The following is a 13,829-nucleotide window of genomic DNA, read 5'->3' on the forward strand; positions in this document are numbered from 1 at the left end:
CAACATTTAAGTTAGTTGTGGTAGGGTATCTACGAAATATAATCTCATGCTCTTTCTTGATCTTTTTTTGGCTGCTTGGCACTCTGAGTTCCACCAAGGCTTTCAATAGAGTGGAAAGTGGGATGATGTTTTTGGAATTGCTATGGTGGCTGCATGGACAATAAAATCTGTGATATACTTCACTGCTTCATTGATAGAGGTTTTTCTTGCTGCTACAGTATTAAATTTTGCAAGATTAGAAAATGTATTCCAGTCAGCCTTGTCCATTTTCCACATGGGTATCAGTGTATGACATGGCTCCTGTGAATACTGTGCTGATAATAGGAAAAAGATTGCTTCCATATATGTTTTCTTCAACATCCCAGTGCAAAAATGGCAGGGGGGGGGGAGAGTATAGGCCTATTCCAAATAGGCATATGGAAGTAGGTATTTACTCTTATTTATAAGGGAGTTGTCATGGTGGTCAAGCATTAACTTAGTGATATGACCTTGTCATTTGTGTTGACACTACCCCACAGAGCGTTATATCCATTAAAGTTACCCAATAGGAGTATGAGCTGAGACAATTGCATTATGAGATTGAGTTCTCATTTCATTTAATTCAGAATCTGGTGGTAAATTGCTACTGATTCTAGAGTAGTATTAAGCTGAACATAATGGAAAATAGTATGACTACCCATGAGAATATTATTATTATTATTAAACAAGACCAAATGAAGTCAAAGACTCATCTAAGAGTCCGTTTATCTTACACACATCTCATCATACCGTGTCTTAAACACATTCAAACTCCTTGCAGACACCACACTCTCAGGCAAGGCATTCCAATCACTCACAACTCTGCACGAAAAAAAACCTGCCTCTCACTCCCCTACTCACACCCTCTTTATACAGTTTCAGGGATGACCCCTGGTTCTCCCCTGATCTCCCACTATTCTCTGTAGAACTTCTCCACCATTGATCCTATAACAACCCCTTACCAACTTGTAGGTCTCTATCATATCTCCCCTCTTCCTTCTCTCCACTAGACTCTGCAAATTACATCTTTTCAATCTTTCCTCATACTCGACATTCCAGAGGTCAGAAACTACCTTAGTCAGTCGCCTTTGGACCCTTTCCAACATCTCTTCATCCTTCTGAAAATCAGGTGACCAAATCTGGGCACAATTGTTCATGTGTGGCCTAATCAAAGCCTTATACAATGGAACAAGAATCTCCCTACTTCTACACGTCAGTGTCCTCCGCATCATTCCCAGAAGTCTTTGTGTTGTCTTCACAATTTTGGCAATGTGTCCCCTAAATTTTAGATCCTTATCCACTATCACCCCCAGATCTCTTATTTCCTCTACTTCCAACAATATATTCTCACCAAGCATAAATTCTGCATCCCATCTTTGTTTTCCAAATTTTAAAACCTTACATTTTGCAACATTGAACTCACATCCCCATTTGCTTGCCCAATCACTCAATTTATTCGTCTTCTTGCAAGGCCACAACATCTTCACTACTCTTTATGATTCGTCCCAACTTTGCATCATCTGCAAACAACTGAATATCTCGATCCAAATCTTCGCCAATATCATTAATATACAAGTTAAATAGTAATGGCCCTAAAACAGACCCCTGAGGCACTCCACTAGTGACTTTCCTTTTCCTGGATATTGCACCCCCATACACAACTTGCTGATACCTATCAGATAGCCAGTCTCCAATCCAATGCACTAATCTAATATCCAACCCCATCTGCTCAAGTTTGACTGTCAACTTATCATGAGGTACTCTATCAAAAGCTTTTGCGAAATCCAAGTATATTACTGTGTATCCTTCTCCTCTGTCCAAGGAAGCAGTCACTTTACTGTAATAAGTAAGTAGATTACTAAAACATGACCTCCCTTTAGCAAATCCATGCTGTCCATCAAAGATTATACCATTGTTGTCAACCCAACTCTGAATCCTAGTTCTCACAAGCTTCTCCAACAACTTAACCACAACACCTGACACACAGATAGGCCTATAGTTTGATGCTTGAGTTCGATCACCTCCTTTATGAAGTGGCACAATCTTGCCCTCCTTCCACTCTTTAGGAACTTGACCAAGTGCAAGACTCGTATTAAAAAAATATGTCAAGGCAGGTGTCAACTCTCTGGCACATTCCTTCAGAATACGCGGTGATATATTATCAAGTCCCACAGCCTTATTTACATCTAGTTTATTCAACTCCCCAAACACCTCTTGCTCACTTACAGTCAGTCTCTCCTCCCCATCATCAACTGCTCTTAATCTCTCCATGAAGTCACTTTCACAAGATTGAAAGATCTTTATGAACTGCTCATTAAGTATCTCCACCACACATTCTGCAACAGCTGTCTTTATACCATTTCCTCCAATCAATGTCATCCTTCCACAATCATTCTTTCTTTTGCTGGCTAAGTATCGAAAAAACTCCCTAGGATTCTTTTTGGCTTCATTAGCTAACTGCTGTTCGTACCTCTCTTTAGCTACTCTCACCAACCAAGTCATTTATAGCTAGGTTTAATTTAAAACCTAGACATTTAAAACCCTTGCTGGGTTTTAAATGTTTCCTGCAGACAAACAAAAACATTTGTGTTTTTGTAGCAGGTACTTGATATCAATATTCTGGCAAAATCCATGATTTTGCCAAAATATCGGCAGAACAAATTCACCAGATTTGGATGATGTTTTAGCATTGTGAAATTCTAAAATATCATCCAAATTTAAACAAAAATGATGGATTAATTATTCCAAGAATGTGGAGGATCTATCTTCAACCCACGTAGCAATCAGAACCACCCCAGACAGAAGAAAATCTCAATAAGAAAGGACTGTAAAAATTGTTTAACCACGCTACCGGCCAAGACGTATATATATATATACGTACAAGTTTTCATGGATGCAAAGTGCATATTAAAATTGTAATACCATTGATATTATTCAAATATATGATGGATACAAAGCATGAGGATGCGTATTTGATCCATAATGGCCGGTAAAGTGGTTAATGTAGTTACATTTTTTTTTTTTTTTTTTTTCTCAGAGGTTCGGCAAGGATAAATGATTAACAAACATTTTAGATTTATTTTACTTTTATATAGTAGCAGCATGCAGTTTGTATATTGTACATATGTATGTTTTCCTGATGATGACCTCAATACAGAGGTCGAAATGTCGATTGTTACTTGCTTAATGTAATTATTCTAAACATGTGTTGTGTCTACATAAATTCATCACTATGAACCCAAACTTTTAAAATTATAAATGCAATCAAAGACTTATTTACTTAAATATTCAAAGAATAAATCATTTGCAATCCATATATATATATATATATATATTATATATATATGAATTTAAGAAATTATATCCAATACATACCTCAAATTTTCTCCACTTTCTGCAACTGTGTGATCTAAGCCTTCTGGCAATGATGATACAAACTGCTTTAAATGTGAATGCTCCAAAGCAATCCATATTTCATCATCAGAGTGCTCTTCCCAAGGATCAAGATTTAGACGCAAAGATCCAGCAAATAAAACAGGATCCTAAAATGAAATTGTTTTGTCTCTTTATAACTTAATCACAAATCTAAAAAAAATCCCATGCAATCAAAGTTACTAATCTTTTAATATTGTTTCCAAACTTCTAGTGAGTCATAAAACTCATTTTGAAGCGAGACAAACTCTATAGACAACGACGCACATCATACCTCACCTTGGACAAATTATGAAAATTTATAGAGCCAACTTTTTGAGATAAAAACTTTAATAAAATTCACCTTGGATCCCCTGTATTATTGATCTACTCACAAATCCAATCTCATAACATTCCACTCATTCAACATATTCTCCATGAGAGAAAAAAAACTTTTCATTCCCTTACTTACCCAATCCACATATAGCTCCCAGAGATAATCTACTGCTCTTTACCCATTATTCTGTGCAATCTCTCTTCTACCCTTTTTTTTAAAATATCACTCCTACACTTGAGACTGCAAGGTCTATAGCAAATAAATGCCATGCATGTTGGCTGGAGGGCTGTAGTCCTTGGGGAAATACTTCATGAAAAAGACTGTTCCACAGAATTAAAGTAGATGGAATATAAGATAACTAGATTCAGCAAGTCAGTAGTTCAACTGTAAAAGAATGTTGAACAGCTGTTGTCTATGTTCAGTAGATATGGTAGTCATATGGATACTAGTTCTGCTGAACAGTACCCATGGAAATATCTCTAGAAGAGATTATTATTATTATTTGACACCTCCAGGGAGTCCAAAGACTCATTGAGGGAGGGCACCTGCTCTACAACTGTCTCCACAACTATACCAACGGCATCTACCGCTGACCACCACTAGTATTTCCAAAGACAATCACAAACATCCATGCCCACAGCCTTTTGGCTGGAGAGCAAATATGACTAACCACTCTGACAGCCAGGCTGGCTTAATGAAAAAAATAAAAAAAGTGATAATGCAGAAACTGAGCAATAAACAGTAGGTAAAGATCAGTTGTGAGAGATGGATCATCAATCAAACTGAAAATCTCTTGCAAACAGCATCAAGAATTTCTAGAGAAGTCTTAGGTGCACCAGCCCAAATGTGAGAGCAGTATTCTAAGGTTGGGTGGATTCGAGATTTGTAGAGTAAGAAACTAGAGAGAAAAGAAGTAACATCATGAATGAAAAAGAATGCCAAGTTTTTTGGAAGCTAAAGATCTTTTAAAGATGATGTGATTATGCCAGGAAAGGCTAGTTGTAAGTCAGTCTGAGAAGGGTAATCTGATTTTGACTGTTAAAAGCTGAGCATTATCAAAGGTAAATAGACAAAACTGGTTTTTCTTTTTTTTTAAAGCAAAACTGTTTTGGAAGAATTCAGGGTAACTAGGTTGTTGCATCCACACTGCAGGATGGTGTGGAGATCAGTGTTCAAGGCAATTATTACAGATAACCTTGATGATTCAGGTGTTTGAGCACTGCAAGGTTTGTCATAAATAGGATAAATACAGTGCACTATGCTATTAGCAAAACTGAATAGGGTTTGAGGGGTCAGTGATAAAAGGTCATTAATATATGTAATGATGGAAGAGGATATATAAACAAGTCCTGAGTAACACCTGCATTAATGGGACAGTCTGAAAGAAAAAGAAAGACCTTCCACCAATCACATACACTGAATGACCTGAAACTGGAAATCCAATTAGAAAGAGAAAAAAGGCAAACCATAAGGTATCAGGCATAAGGCATTGAGGACTTAGTATATTGCCATAAGGCAATATACTAAGGCAATATACTAAGTCCTCAATGCTTGACCCTATCAAATACTTTGGAAATATCAAGTGCAAAGGTTTCTTCAAAGATTTCCATGGCACACATCTAGAGGTAGGTGATGTAGGCCATGAGATCTGCTGTGGATCTTGATCAGCAAAATCCATATTAGTGGTTCACTGTTTTGTTCACAGTTCTACAGAAGACAAAGTTTACTATTGATTACCTTCTCCATTACTTTGGACAACACTGAGGAGAAAGCAGTTGGTCAGTAGTTTGATAATATCATCAGCACAACTGATGGGATTCCATAAGGACAAGAAGCTTTTTTTATTCAGGTTGTTCAAGATTCTTCTGTCTTTCTGGTAGAAGGTAACAGGAGCCATGCAATGCAATGTTCCAGGTAAAAGAGGTGGTGATTTGCCTTTGTAATTTTTGTAGAAGTTGGATGAGAAAAATGATGACAGGAGGTCAGCCTTATCTTTAGGTGATGTTGCAATGATGTCATTTGGGTGAGCAAGAGCTGGAAGCACAAATGGAGAAAAGTCACACCAAGCAGCTTTTGTTGGGCATAACTTTTGTGGAGAAATTAGCCAAAACACCAAACTAGCAGCATACAAGACGGTGTTCAAACACATTTCAACTTATGGATCCAAGAGCTGGGTGAGAAATAAAACACTTGATCAAACACTGAAGATCAAAGATGTGAGAGTTCGGAGAAAGATTAAAGGAATGAAAGGTTAACATCAATGGCAGAATAATTAAAATGAGGATATTAAGAAGGAACTTTACATTGCTAGCATTCAAGGAACATGTGAGGAGAGGTAATCCAAGGTGGAATGATCACTTAAACAGGAAAGGAAAGGTTAGCCAAACAGATGTTTAATGCCAGATGGCAAGAAAAAGATCCAGAGGAAAACCAATAATTAGGTAGCTTCATAAGTGCCCTCAAAGACAGAAATATCATCAAATTCCTGCCATGTACCCTCAAGGGGTGTATAGGATATGACAGTACTACATGAAAAAATTACATCATTACTAACTTCCTATCTACAATTTTCCTCCAAATCAGTCTGTTACTTGTCAAGACTCCAACATTATCAGATCTTATATTTCTATTGTCTAAGGCACTTTGTACCTTATCAATCCACCTATATCTTGGTCTTCCTCTGGGTCGTTTTCCTGCCAACCTGGCAGAGAACACTTGTTTTGCTAATCTTTCCTCTCCCATTCTATTTAAGTGACCATACCACCTGAGATTAGCTCTGCTAACGCATTCCTGGATGCTGACAATGTCAAGTTCTTTCCTAATATCCTCATTTTTAATATGATATTGCCATTGATGCCATCTGTTCACGCCTCTAATCTTTCTCAGGACTCTCATATCTGTAGTCTGTAGTCTTTGGTTAAGTGTTTTACTTCTGACCCAGCTCTCAGATCCATAAGTTAAAACTGGTTTGAACACTGTCTTGTATACAGCTAAATTAGTGTTCCAACTAATTTCTTTCGTATTCCATATGAATTTATTCAATTGACTTCCCACATACCAGCTTTGCTGATTCTGTTGTCTATTTCTATATTTAATTTACCATCTTCAGTAAAAATCGTGCCTAAGTAGCTGAAATGTTTTACTTGTTCCACAGGTTCTCCATTCACAACACAGTTGACATTTTCAATGATTCTGCCTATTTTCATTGTCTTTGTCTTTTTATTGCTGACCTTCATACCATATCTATTACAACAGCTATTCAATTTAGTCAGAGAATCTTGCAGATTTATTTAGAAGTATAACATCATCTGCATAAAGCAAAGAGCTGACATTAACATCTCCAATTTTGATATCAGGTTTAATACCACATTCCTTCATAATGTGATCCATATAGATAATGAATAACAGAGGGGATAATGTACATCCTTGTCTCACACCAGATTTAACATTAAACCATCTTCCTGTACTTCCTTCAATTCTAACTGCTGACTTACAACTCAAATAAAGACTAAGTATTGCTTGATATAATGCCCCATTGACACCATATAACTGCAGCGTATTGAATAGCTTCTCTCTTGGCACTTTGTCATATGCCTTTTCCAAATCGACAAAACTTAAATACAGATCTTTGTTATATTCCCATGCTTTCTCGACTATTTGTCGTAAAGTGAAGATCTGATCCTGACAGCCTCTATTTGGCCTGCATCCAGCTTGTTCTTCACCAAGCTTTTCTTCCACAATTCTTCTCAACCGTTTCTCAAGTATACTTGCATAGATCGTGCCAGGAACACTCAGTAGGGAAATACCTCTGTAATTCTCACATTCAGTTTTATTTCCCTTTTTATATATGGGTACTATGAGAGCTCTACTCCAATCATCAGGAATTCGTCCCTCTGTTCAGGCTTTCTGAACTATGCAGTGCAGCCACTGTAAGACTTTTATGCCACCATACTTCAGCATTTCTGGTCGAATATCATCTACTCCTGCTGCCTTTCCACATTTCAAGCCTTTGATGGCTTTTTCTACTTCAAGTATGGATATGTATTCCTGACTGCATGCCTGGTCAGTGTTTTTTACCACTGTGCTGTCATCACTGCTTGTTTCATTTAGCAGTTTTTCAAAGTAATTACTCCATACTTCAAGGATATCTTTTTCTCCCATTTTCATGGGAGAAAAAAAAATAAAAATAAAAAATGAAAGACAGAAATATGATATTACAATATTTGATAGAGATTTTCAACCAAAAGTATAAAATAAAATGGGTTTAATTTTCATCATAAATATATAATTCAATCAACTAGTTTCATCACAAATACTTATGGCTGCTTCTAGGTGTAAACTAAATAAAAATAAATACAATAAAGACAAACATCAGACAGTTGGCTGAAAAGTTGAAGCTTCAACTTTTCAGCCAACTATCTGCAAACAATGCTGAACAATAGATAACTTGTGACACTTTCTTTTTTTTTAGTAATATTCTGATTCATGCTTGCCTTCACTGTTCATAGGAGATTTACTAATCTCCTATCAACAGTTTTCCTCCAAATCAGTGTAATCACTTGTCAAGTGCTCCAACATTTCAATATCTTATATTTCTCAGTAATAAATAAACTTAATCATGTAGTACTGCCATAGTATCCTTTACATCCCTTGAGGAGACATCCTTCAGGAAATTGATGAAATTTTCAGTTGAGTGAATCTCTAGATTCACTGAGCTCCCTTAAGTACTCATATAATAAGAATGGTAGATTGATATAGTGAATTTCTTTTGGAAAGCACTGATTTTGTAAATGTTCTATTAGATTTTATGCATTTGTACTGAAAAACGAAAGTGAAGATATTCTTGAAATGGCCAATATAAATTTCAGGATTGCAATATCAAGGGCTAAATCTCAGAAATTTAAAATGTTGATGGAACCAACTTTCAAGTCATAATCATGTAAAGTATCCCAACCTTCAGTAAGTCCAAGATGGACTTCACTGGAATACTTTTTCCCATCTTTTGCAATATGGGAAAAAGTATTCCAGTCTGACTGGATCAATATTCTATATGGGAATCTGTATAAGAGAACTTGGTTCCTGTGAGGATCAGTGCAACTCACAGGAAAATTATTGCTTTCATATACGAGGGTGGTTTGAAAAGTTATTGGCCCAACAATGAAAAAACGAATTTATAATTTCAAAATTATTTTTCTTTTTCAGCATAATCTCCTTTAAGACTAATACATTTATTCCAGCGATGCTCCAGCACCATTATATCGTCCCTGTAGATCCACAAAATACTCCTCTACAGTGGCAATCACCTCTTGATTTGAAGAAAAACTGACCAGCGAGAAAGAGTTTTAGTTTTGGGAAGATATAGAAGTCAGAGGGAGCCAAATATAGGGAATAGGGTGGATGTTCCAACAATTCATAGTGCAAATCCCTTAATTTTCCAATTGCCAAAACACCTTTGTGGGCAGGTGCATTGTCCTGATGAAAGATGATTTTTTTCTTCTGCAAACTAGCTCTTTTCTCGTGAATTTTTTCGTCTAGTCTGGTTAAAAGATCAGAATAATATTCCCTAGTTATTGTTTTACCCTTTTCAAGATGATTAATAAACAAAATGCCTTTAGCATCCCAAAACACCAATGCCATTGTTAAATTGTGATTAATAAAGTTCTTAAGAGAATTTATTCCTTCATAATTTAACAAGCAATGACCCTATAAAAGAAAATTGCTTGCATCAAAGTGTGTAAATTATATATGTGAACAAAATTAGGATATATTAAACAAAGATAAGATAAAATAATTGTGAAAATGTATGAGAAAAGATTGTTATCCCATTATATAAATAGGATACTTGAGCTAGTTGAATTGGATGCGAAATTTCTAGGAAAAGAACGTTAATGTATAATTGAAATAGTATAATATTCCTAAAATTTAGATAGACAAAGCATGGCTAAATGACTCGCATTTTGTTAGCAAGAATTAGGGCTTGATCCAGGGCCGAAGCACAGGATTAAAGAATTTGCCACAAGCATATCGTGCACACGGCACACTACGAATAAGCAAAAAAGGGAGAAAACCACCACAAAAAGACACCACGTTGAGCGCTGTCTATGCATGGGGGGTGGGGGTGGAGGAAGACGGTTATGGAAGGTGCCGATAGGGTGAGGTGATAAAAGGGTTAGGAACCCCTCCCATGAGGCCTCTTTAGTTCTGTTCTACAGTGTGTGTGGAGGTACGGGTCCAGAACAGGAGAGGAATCTCTGTCTCGATCCCTGAGAAGAGAATGGAAAGCGCCACGTATCTATAGGAAGGGTTATGTATCGCAAACCCAAGGAAAATAACATTATTCCGGAAAAGACAAGGTAGTCTACGGAAAAGCTCAGAGTCTATGTAGAATGCTTCACGTCGAAGGAGTTACTTTACCCTAAGTATCTCCCTGAAAAAAAAAAAGGCATGACCTACTGGAAATGAGTAGGCCTATACATGATCGAGAAATCCCAGATACGTTCCCCAGCAAGAAGAAATCATTTTGAGGATCCAGAGATGAGTAAAGAAAGGAACAAGCGCAGGAACCCACTGTAAAACGGTATTGGGAAACTTTCTTGTTAATTAATGTGAATGAATGATATGTAATTCAAGATCTGAGGACTTAAACTGAGATAGAATAGGACTGTAGCATATTATAAACTGTGAAAGGAAATGAGTGTAAATTTAAGAGTATTAAACTAAGGATGTGTGTCTATAAGGAGCTAATGTATGTTAACTAGATTTTATTAGAGAGGAATTTGAAGAATTTATATGTGATATAGTTTGGAGCAGCACAATTGTCAATCCTATGAGTTACGTGACTTAACGCTCACATTTGCTGATAATATTTGTACAATATTTTGTAGTATTGAATTGAATTTTACCAAATTTCCATGCACTGTATACATATCTGAGTATACTCTTCTTGTTTAAGATTTCCTCTTTTAAACTAATTGTCCTAAGTGGCACAGCATTAACAAATAAATGTCTTAGGACCTTAAGAGAAGAACCTCAGAAGCTTTGTTGCATTTTGGATTTTGGCTCAACCCCGAGGCAATTCCTTTGTACTTAGACAGTATCACGTAACACCATAGGGCGAACATAACGTATAGAACATAATTAACAAAGTAATTAATGATAAAAGGACACAACATAAATGGCGCAGCTTACAGGATGTGGCTTTGCTTAAATAAATCTTAATTAGAGACTAACCATGGAAAGTTGGTTTCGGATTCTAATCAGACAACTGAAGGCAAAGGTTGAATTTGAATTCTCTTGAATTTTCTTAGTGTGCTTTACTGTTAACTTAGATACAAGCATGTTAATCCCAACTAGTAGTTTAATAATGGAAGACAATGAATTTTTTCGATGCATCAACCCCCAACAAGTGTTCCCTCAGTTCTCGGGTGAGGATTCAGATGATGTCATCACATTCTTCAACTACATAGAAGAACTAAGAAAGACTGGAGGATGGACTGATTTTCAGCTACTGGTCTTGCTCCGTAGTAAGCTGGTATGGAAAGCCAAAACCTTCCTATCCTCCTCTCCCATTCTAAAAGAGACCCTGGAGTATTCAAAGTTTAAAACGGTCCTAATTTCTCAGTTCTCTAAGTTTGGGGCCTAATTTATGGAAACTCCAGAGGTGCACTCAGAAGGACAGGGAGAGTGTATCCGATTTTCAGAACAGATTACTAAACGGTGGCCAGCACCCTGAGTGTCCAGTGAAGAGAAACCTCACTTGGATTGGGCTGTCTTCCAGCAGTTTAGAGGTAAGGGGTAAGAACAGAATTAAGGGAGACTGCATTCAATAAGAGGATAACTAACTTGAATGACTGTTACAATGCAGTCAAAGAACGTGAGCAGATGCTTGGAGATATCCGTCCTGCAACTACTCCTGGGTTTGTTAATATGGTCGAAGAAGACTGCAGCTCAGTTAAAAGGCTTGAACAAAATAAAGAATGCAAGGGCAAGAAAGAAAAATTTAAGGTGAAAAGGGGAAACGAAAGCAATGACAGTCAGGTGATAAATAAATTAACAGAATCTTTTGCTGAGACAGACAACATCAGATCTATTGAAAGACAGGAAGTAGAACTTCTCCAGAAGCCTGTCATGGAGAGTCTAGATGAGGTGATGAGGCAACTAGGAGCATTGTCTATAAAGACCCCAGAGCCTAGTAGTAGCAGGACTGAGGAAACCACAAGGTTGAGCGATTACAGAGGCCCCTTCTCAACCGAATAGACTCGGTAATGCAGAGACTAACAGAAATTACCTCCCAGGAAATGACAGTATTTCCATTAAATCACAGAAGAACTAATGATCAAAGCAATGGAAGAGAGCCTCTTCCATTGCTTTGATGTTATAATTGCGACAGAATTGGGTGTTATAATTGCGACAAAATTGGGCACTTTGCTTGCAATTGTTTCAATGGCAGGAGACGCCTTAATAGAGGTCATAATGAAGAGCTTAGGTCTCACATGTATGCTAATAGGACGTGGAGCAAAGGGCAAAGAATAAGAGGGCAGTCTTATGAAATGATAGTGAAGGCCAGTGTGCATGGAGAACATTGCAATGCCTTACTTGACACTGGAGCCCAAACCTCCATCATTTCTGAAGACTATTTAAAAATATTAGAACCCTATATTAAAGACATGATTACTTACCGCAAACAATCCGTGAGAATATTTGGGTTTACAGCCTCCGTATCTCACTCATTTAAATCTGTGAATCTTAAAGTGTACCTACCTGAATTCAGAATGTGTGTTTGGCATGAGTTTCTGGTCTTGCAAGGATCTTCTCTCCCACACATAAAACGGATTCTGGGTAATGATTTTTTGATAAGGTACAACTTTAAGTGTGATTACGCAAGGAAAGAAGTATCGCCTAGGAAAAAGGCAAGACATTAAAAAGGGGTTTAAACCAACGCATGAGAAGGGAAGAAATTCACCCAGAATTAGATCTCATAAAGGGAGCCTTGAAAACCAAATTAATGCATCCATAGGTGAGCTAACAGGTGATAACTTGAGCATGAAGAAGCACACTTTGTCAGGAGAGACAAGCCCTCATGTAAACCATGTGTCCATTGTAGTAGGAACATCACAGGGAAATTCTGTTGGCAATGGGAGCTTAGATGTAGATGAGATTCAACCTGATGTCTCAGAAGTAAATTACATTAGAGTTAGGAAAGGGAAAAGGAGAGAATTCAAGGGGGCAGATTATGCCATTGATAAACTAAATGAAGATGCAAACAACCACAGAGGCACACGGTTCTTCTACAATCAAAGAAATCCACAGTATGAGGAATGGATAAGGAGCAGGAAATCTTTGACAAGCATCCCCCACCCACCCGAGAACTTTTCAGACCACTCTCATATGTTCTCACTGTTCATCCCACATGAGCAATGGAAGAATGCATGGAACAGATTGTAAGATCTATGGCAGAATATAAGCAGGTAGGCATTTGGATAAAAAGTATTACATCTATTGTAAAGAGAAAGCAGTTGCAAATGCTAAGCATACACTCAACAATATGGCCTTACCTATTTGTGTTGGCACTACCCAACAAATATATGGGCTGAGACAGTTGTAATATAAGATTATCAAGATTGATCTGATTTAATTCAGAACCTAAAGATCAATAAATAGAACAAATTGTATTAAGAAATATCACAGACTGATGGCTACTACTTCCAGAGCAGTTAAGTTGGATGTGCTGAAAAGGAGTATGGGTACCCACTAAAATAAAGAATAGTGCACGAGCAGTCCATTTCCAGTTTTTTCTTTATGAATTATAATGAAATGACTTCCGGTAGGTCATTACTTGGTTTTAAATGTCTCCAGCAGAAGAACCTCGATATCAATATTTCTGCAGAATTGCTGAGTAAGAATTATCTTATTATTTTGGCTTTGTCTAATTTCTGAGAGGCTGAGGGTTTAACTTTTGACTTGTTTTTGATCAGCTGATTTTGGGAAGTATGGACCTCCAGTGTCCATCTTCTCTGGAAAAATGCTTAATACATCATCTGATGCATATGATCAGTTGTATTTA

The 13,829-nt window shown here is 37.1% G+C and overlaps 1 protein-coding gene across 3 annotated transcripts in view; it reads right to left on the reverse strand.

The window, feature by feature from the left end:
* Positions 1-13,829, reverse strand: part of LOC150099945 (ATP-binding cassette sub-family C member 1-like) — a 317,694-nt gene that overhangs the window by 12,997 nt on the left and 290,868 nt on the right. For all 3 annotated transcript variants that reach the window (XM_090403116.1, XM_090403115.1, XM_090403114.1), the window contains exon 29: positions 3,394-3,560. In XM_090403116.1, coding sequence (XP_090259242.1) covers positions 3,394-3,560 — 167 coding nt within the window. The remainder of the gene's footprint in view (positions 1-3,393; positions 3,561-13,829) is intronic.

The sequence above is a fragment of the Typopeltis vanoorti genome, chromosome 13 (assembly GCF_054136105.1).
Source record: "Typopeltis vanoorti isolate ZY-2024b chromosome 13, IOZ_Tvanoo_1.0, whole genome shotgun sequence".
Taxonomy (NCBI): domain Eukaryota; kingdom Metazoa; phylum Arthropoda; class Arachnida; order Uropygi; family Thelyphonidae; genus Typopeltis; species Typopeltis vanoorti.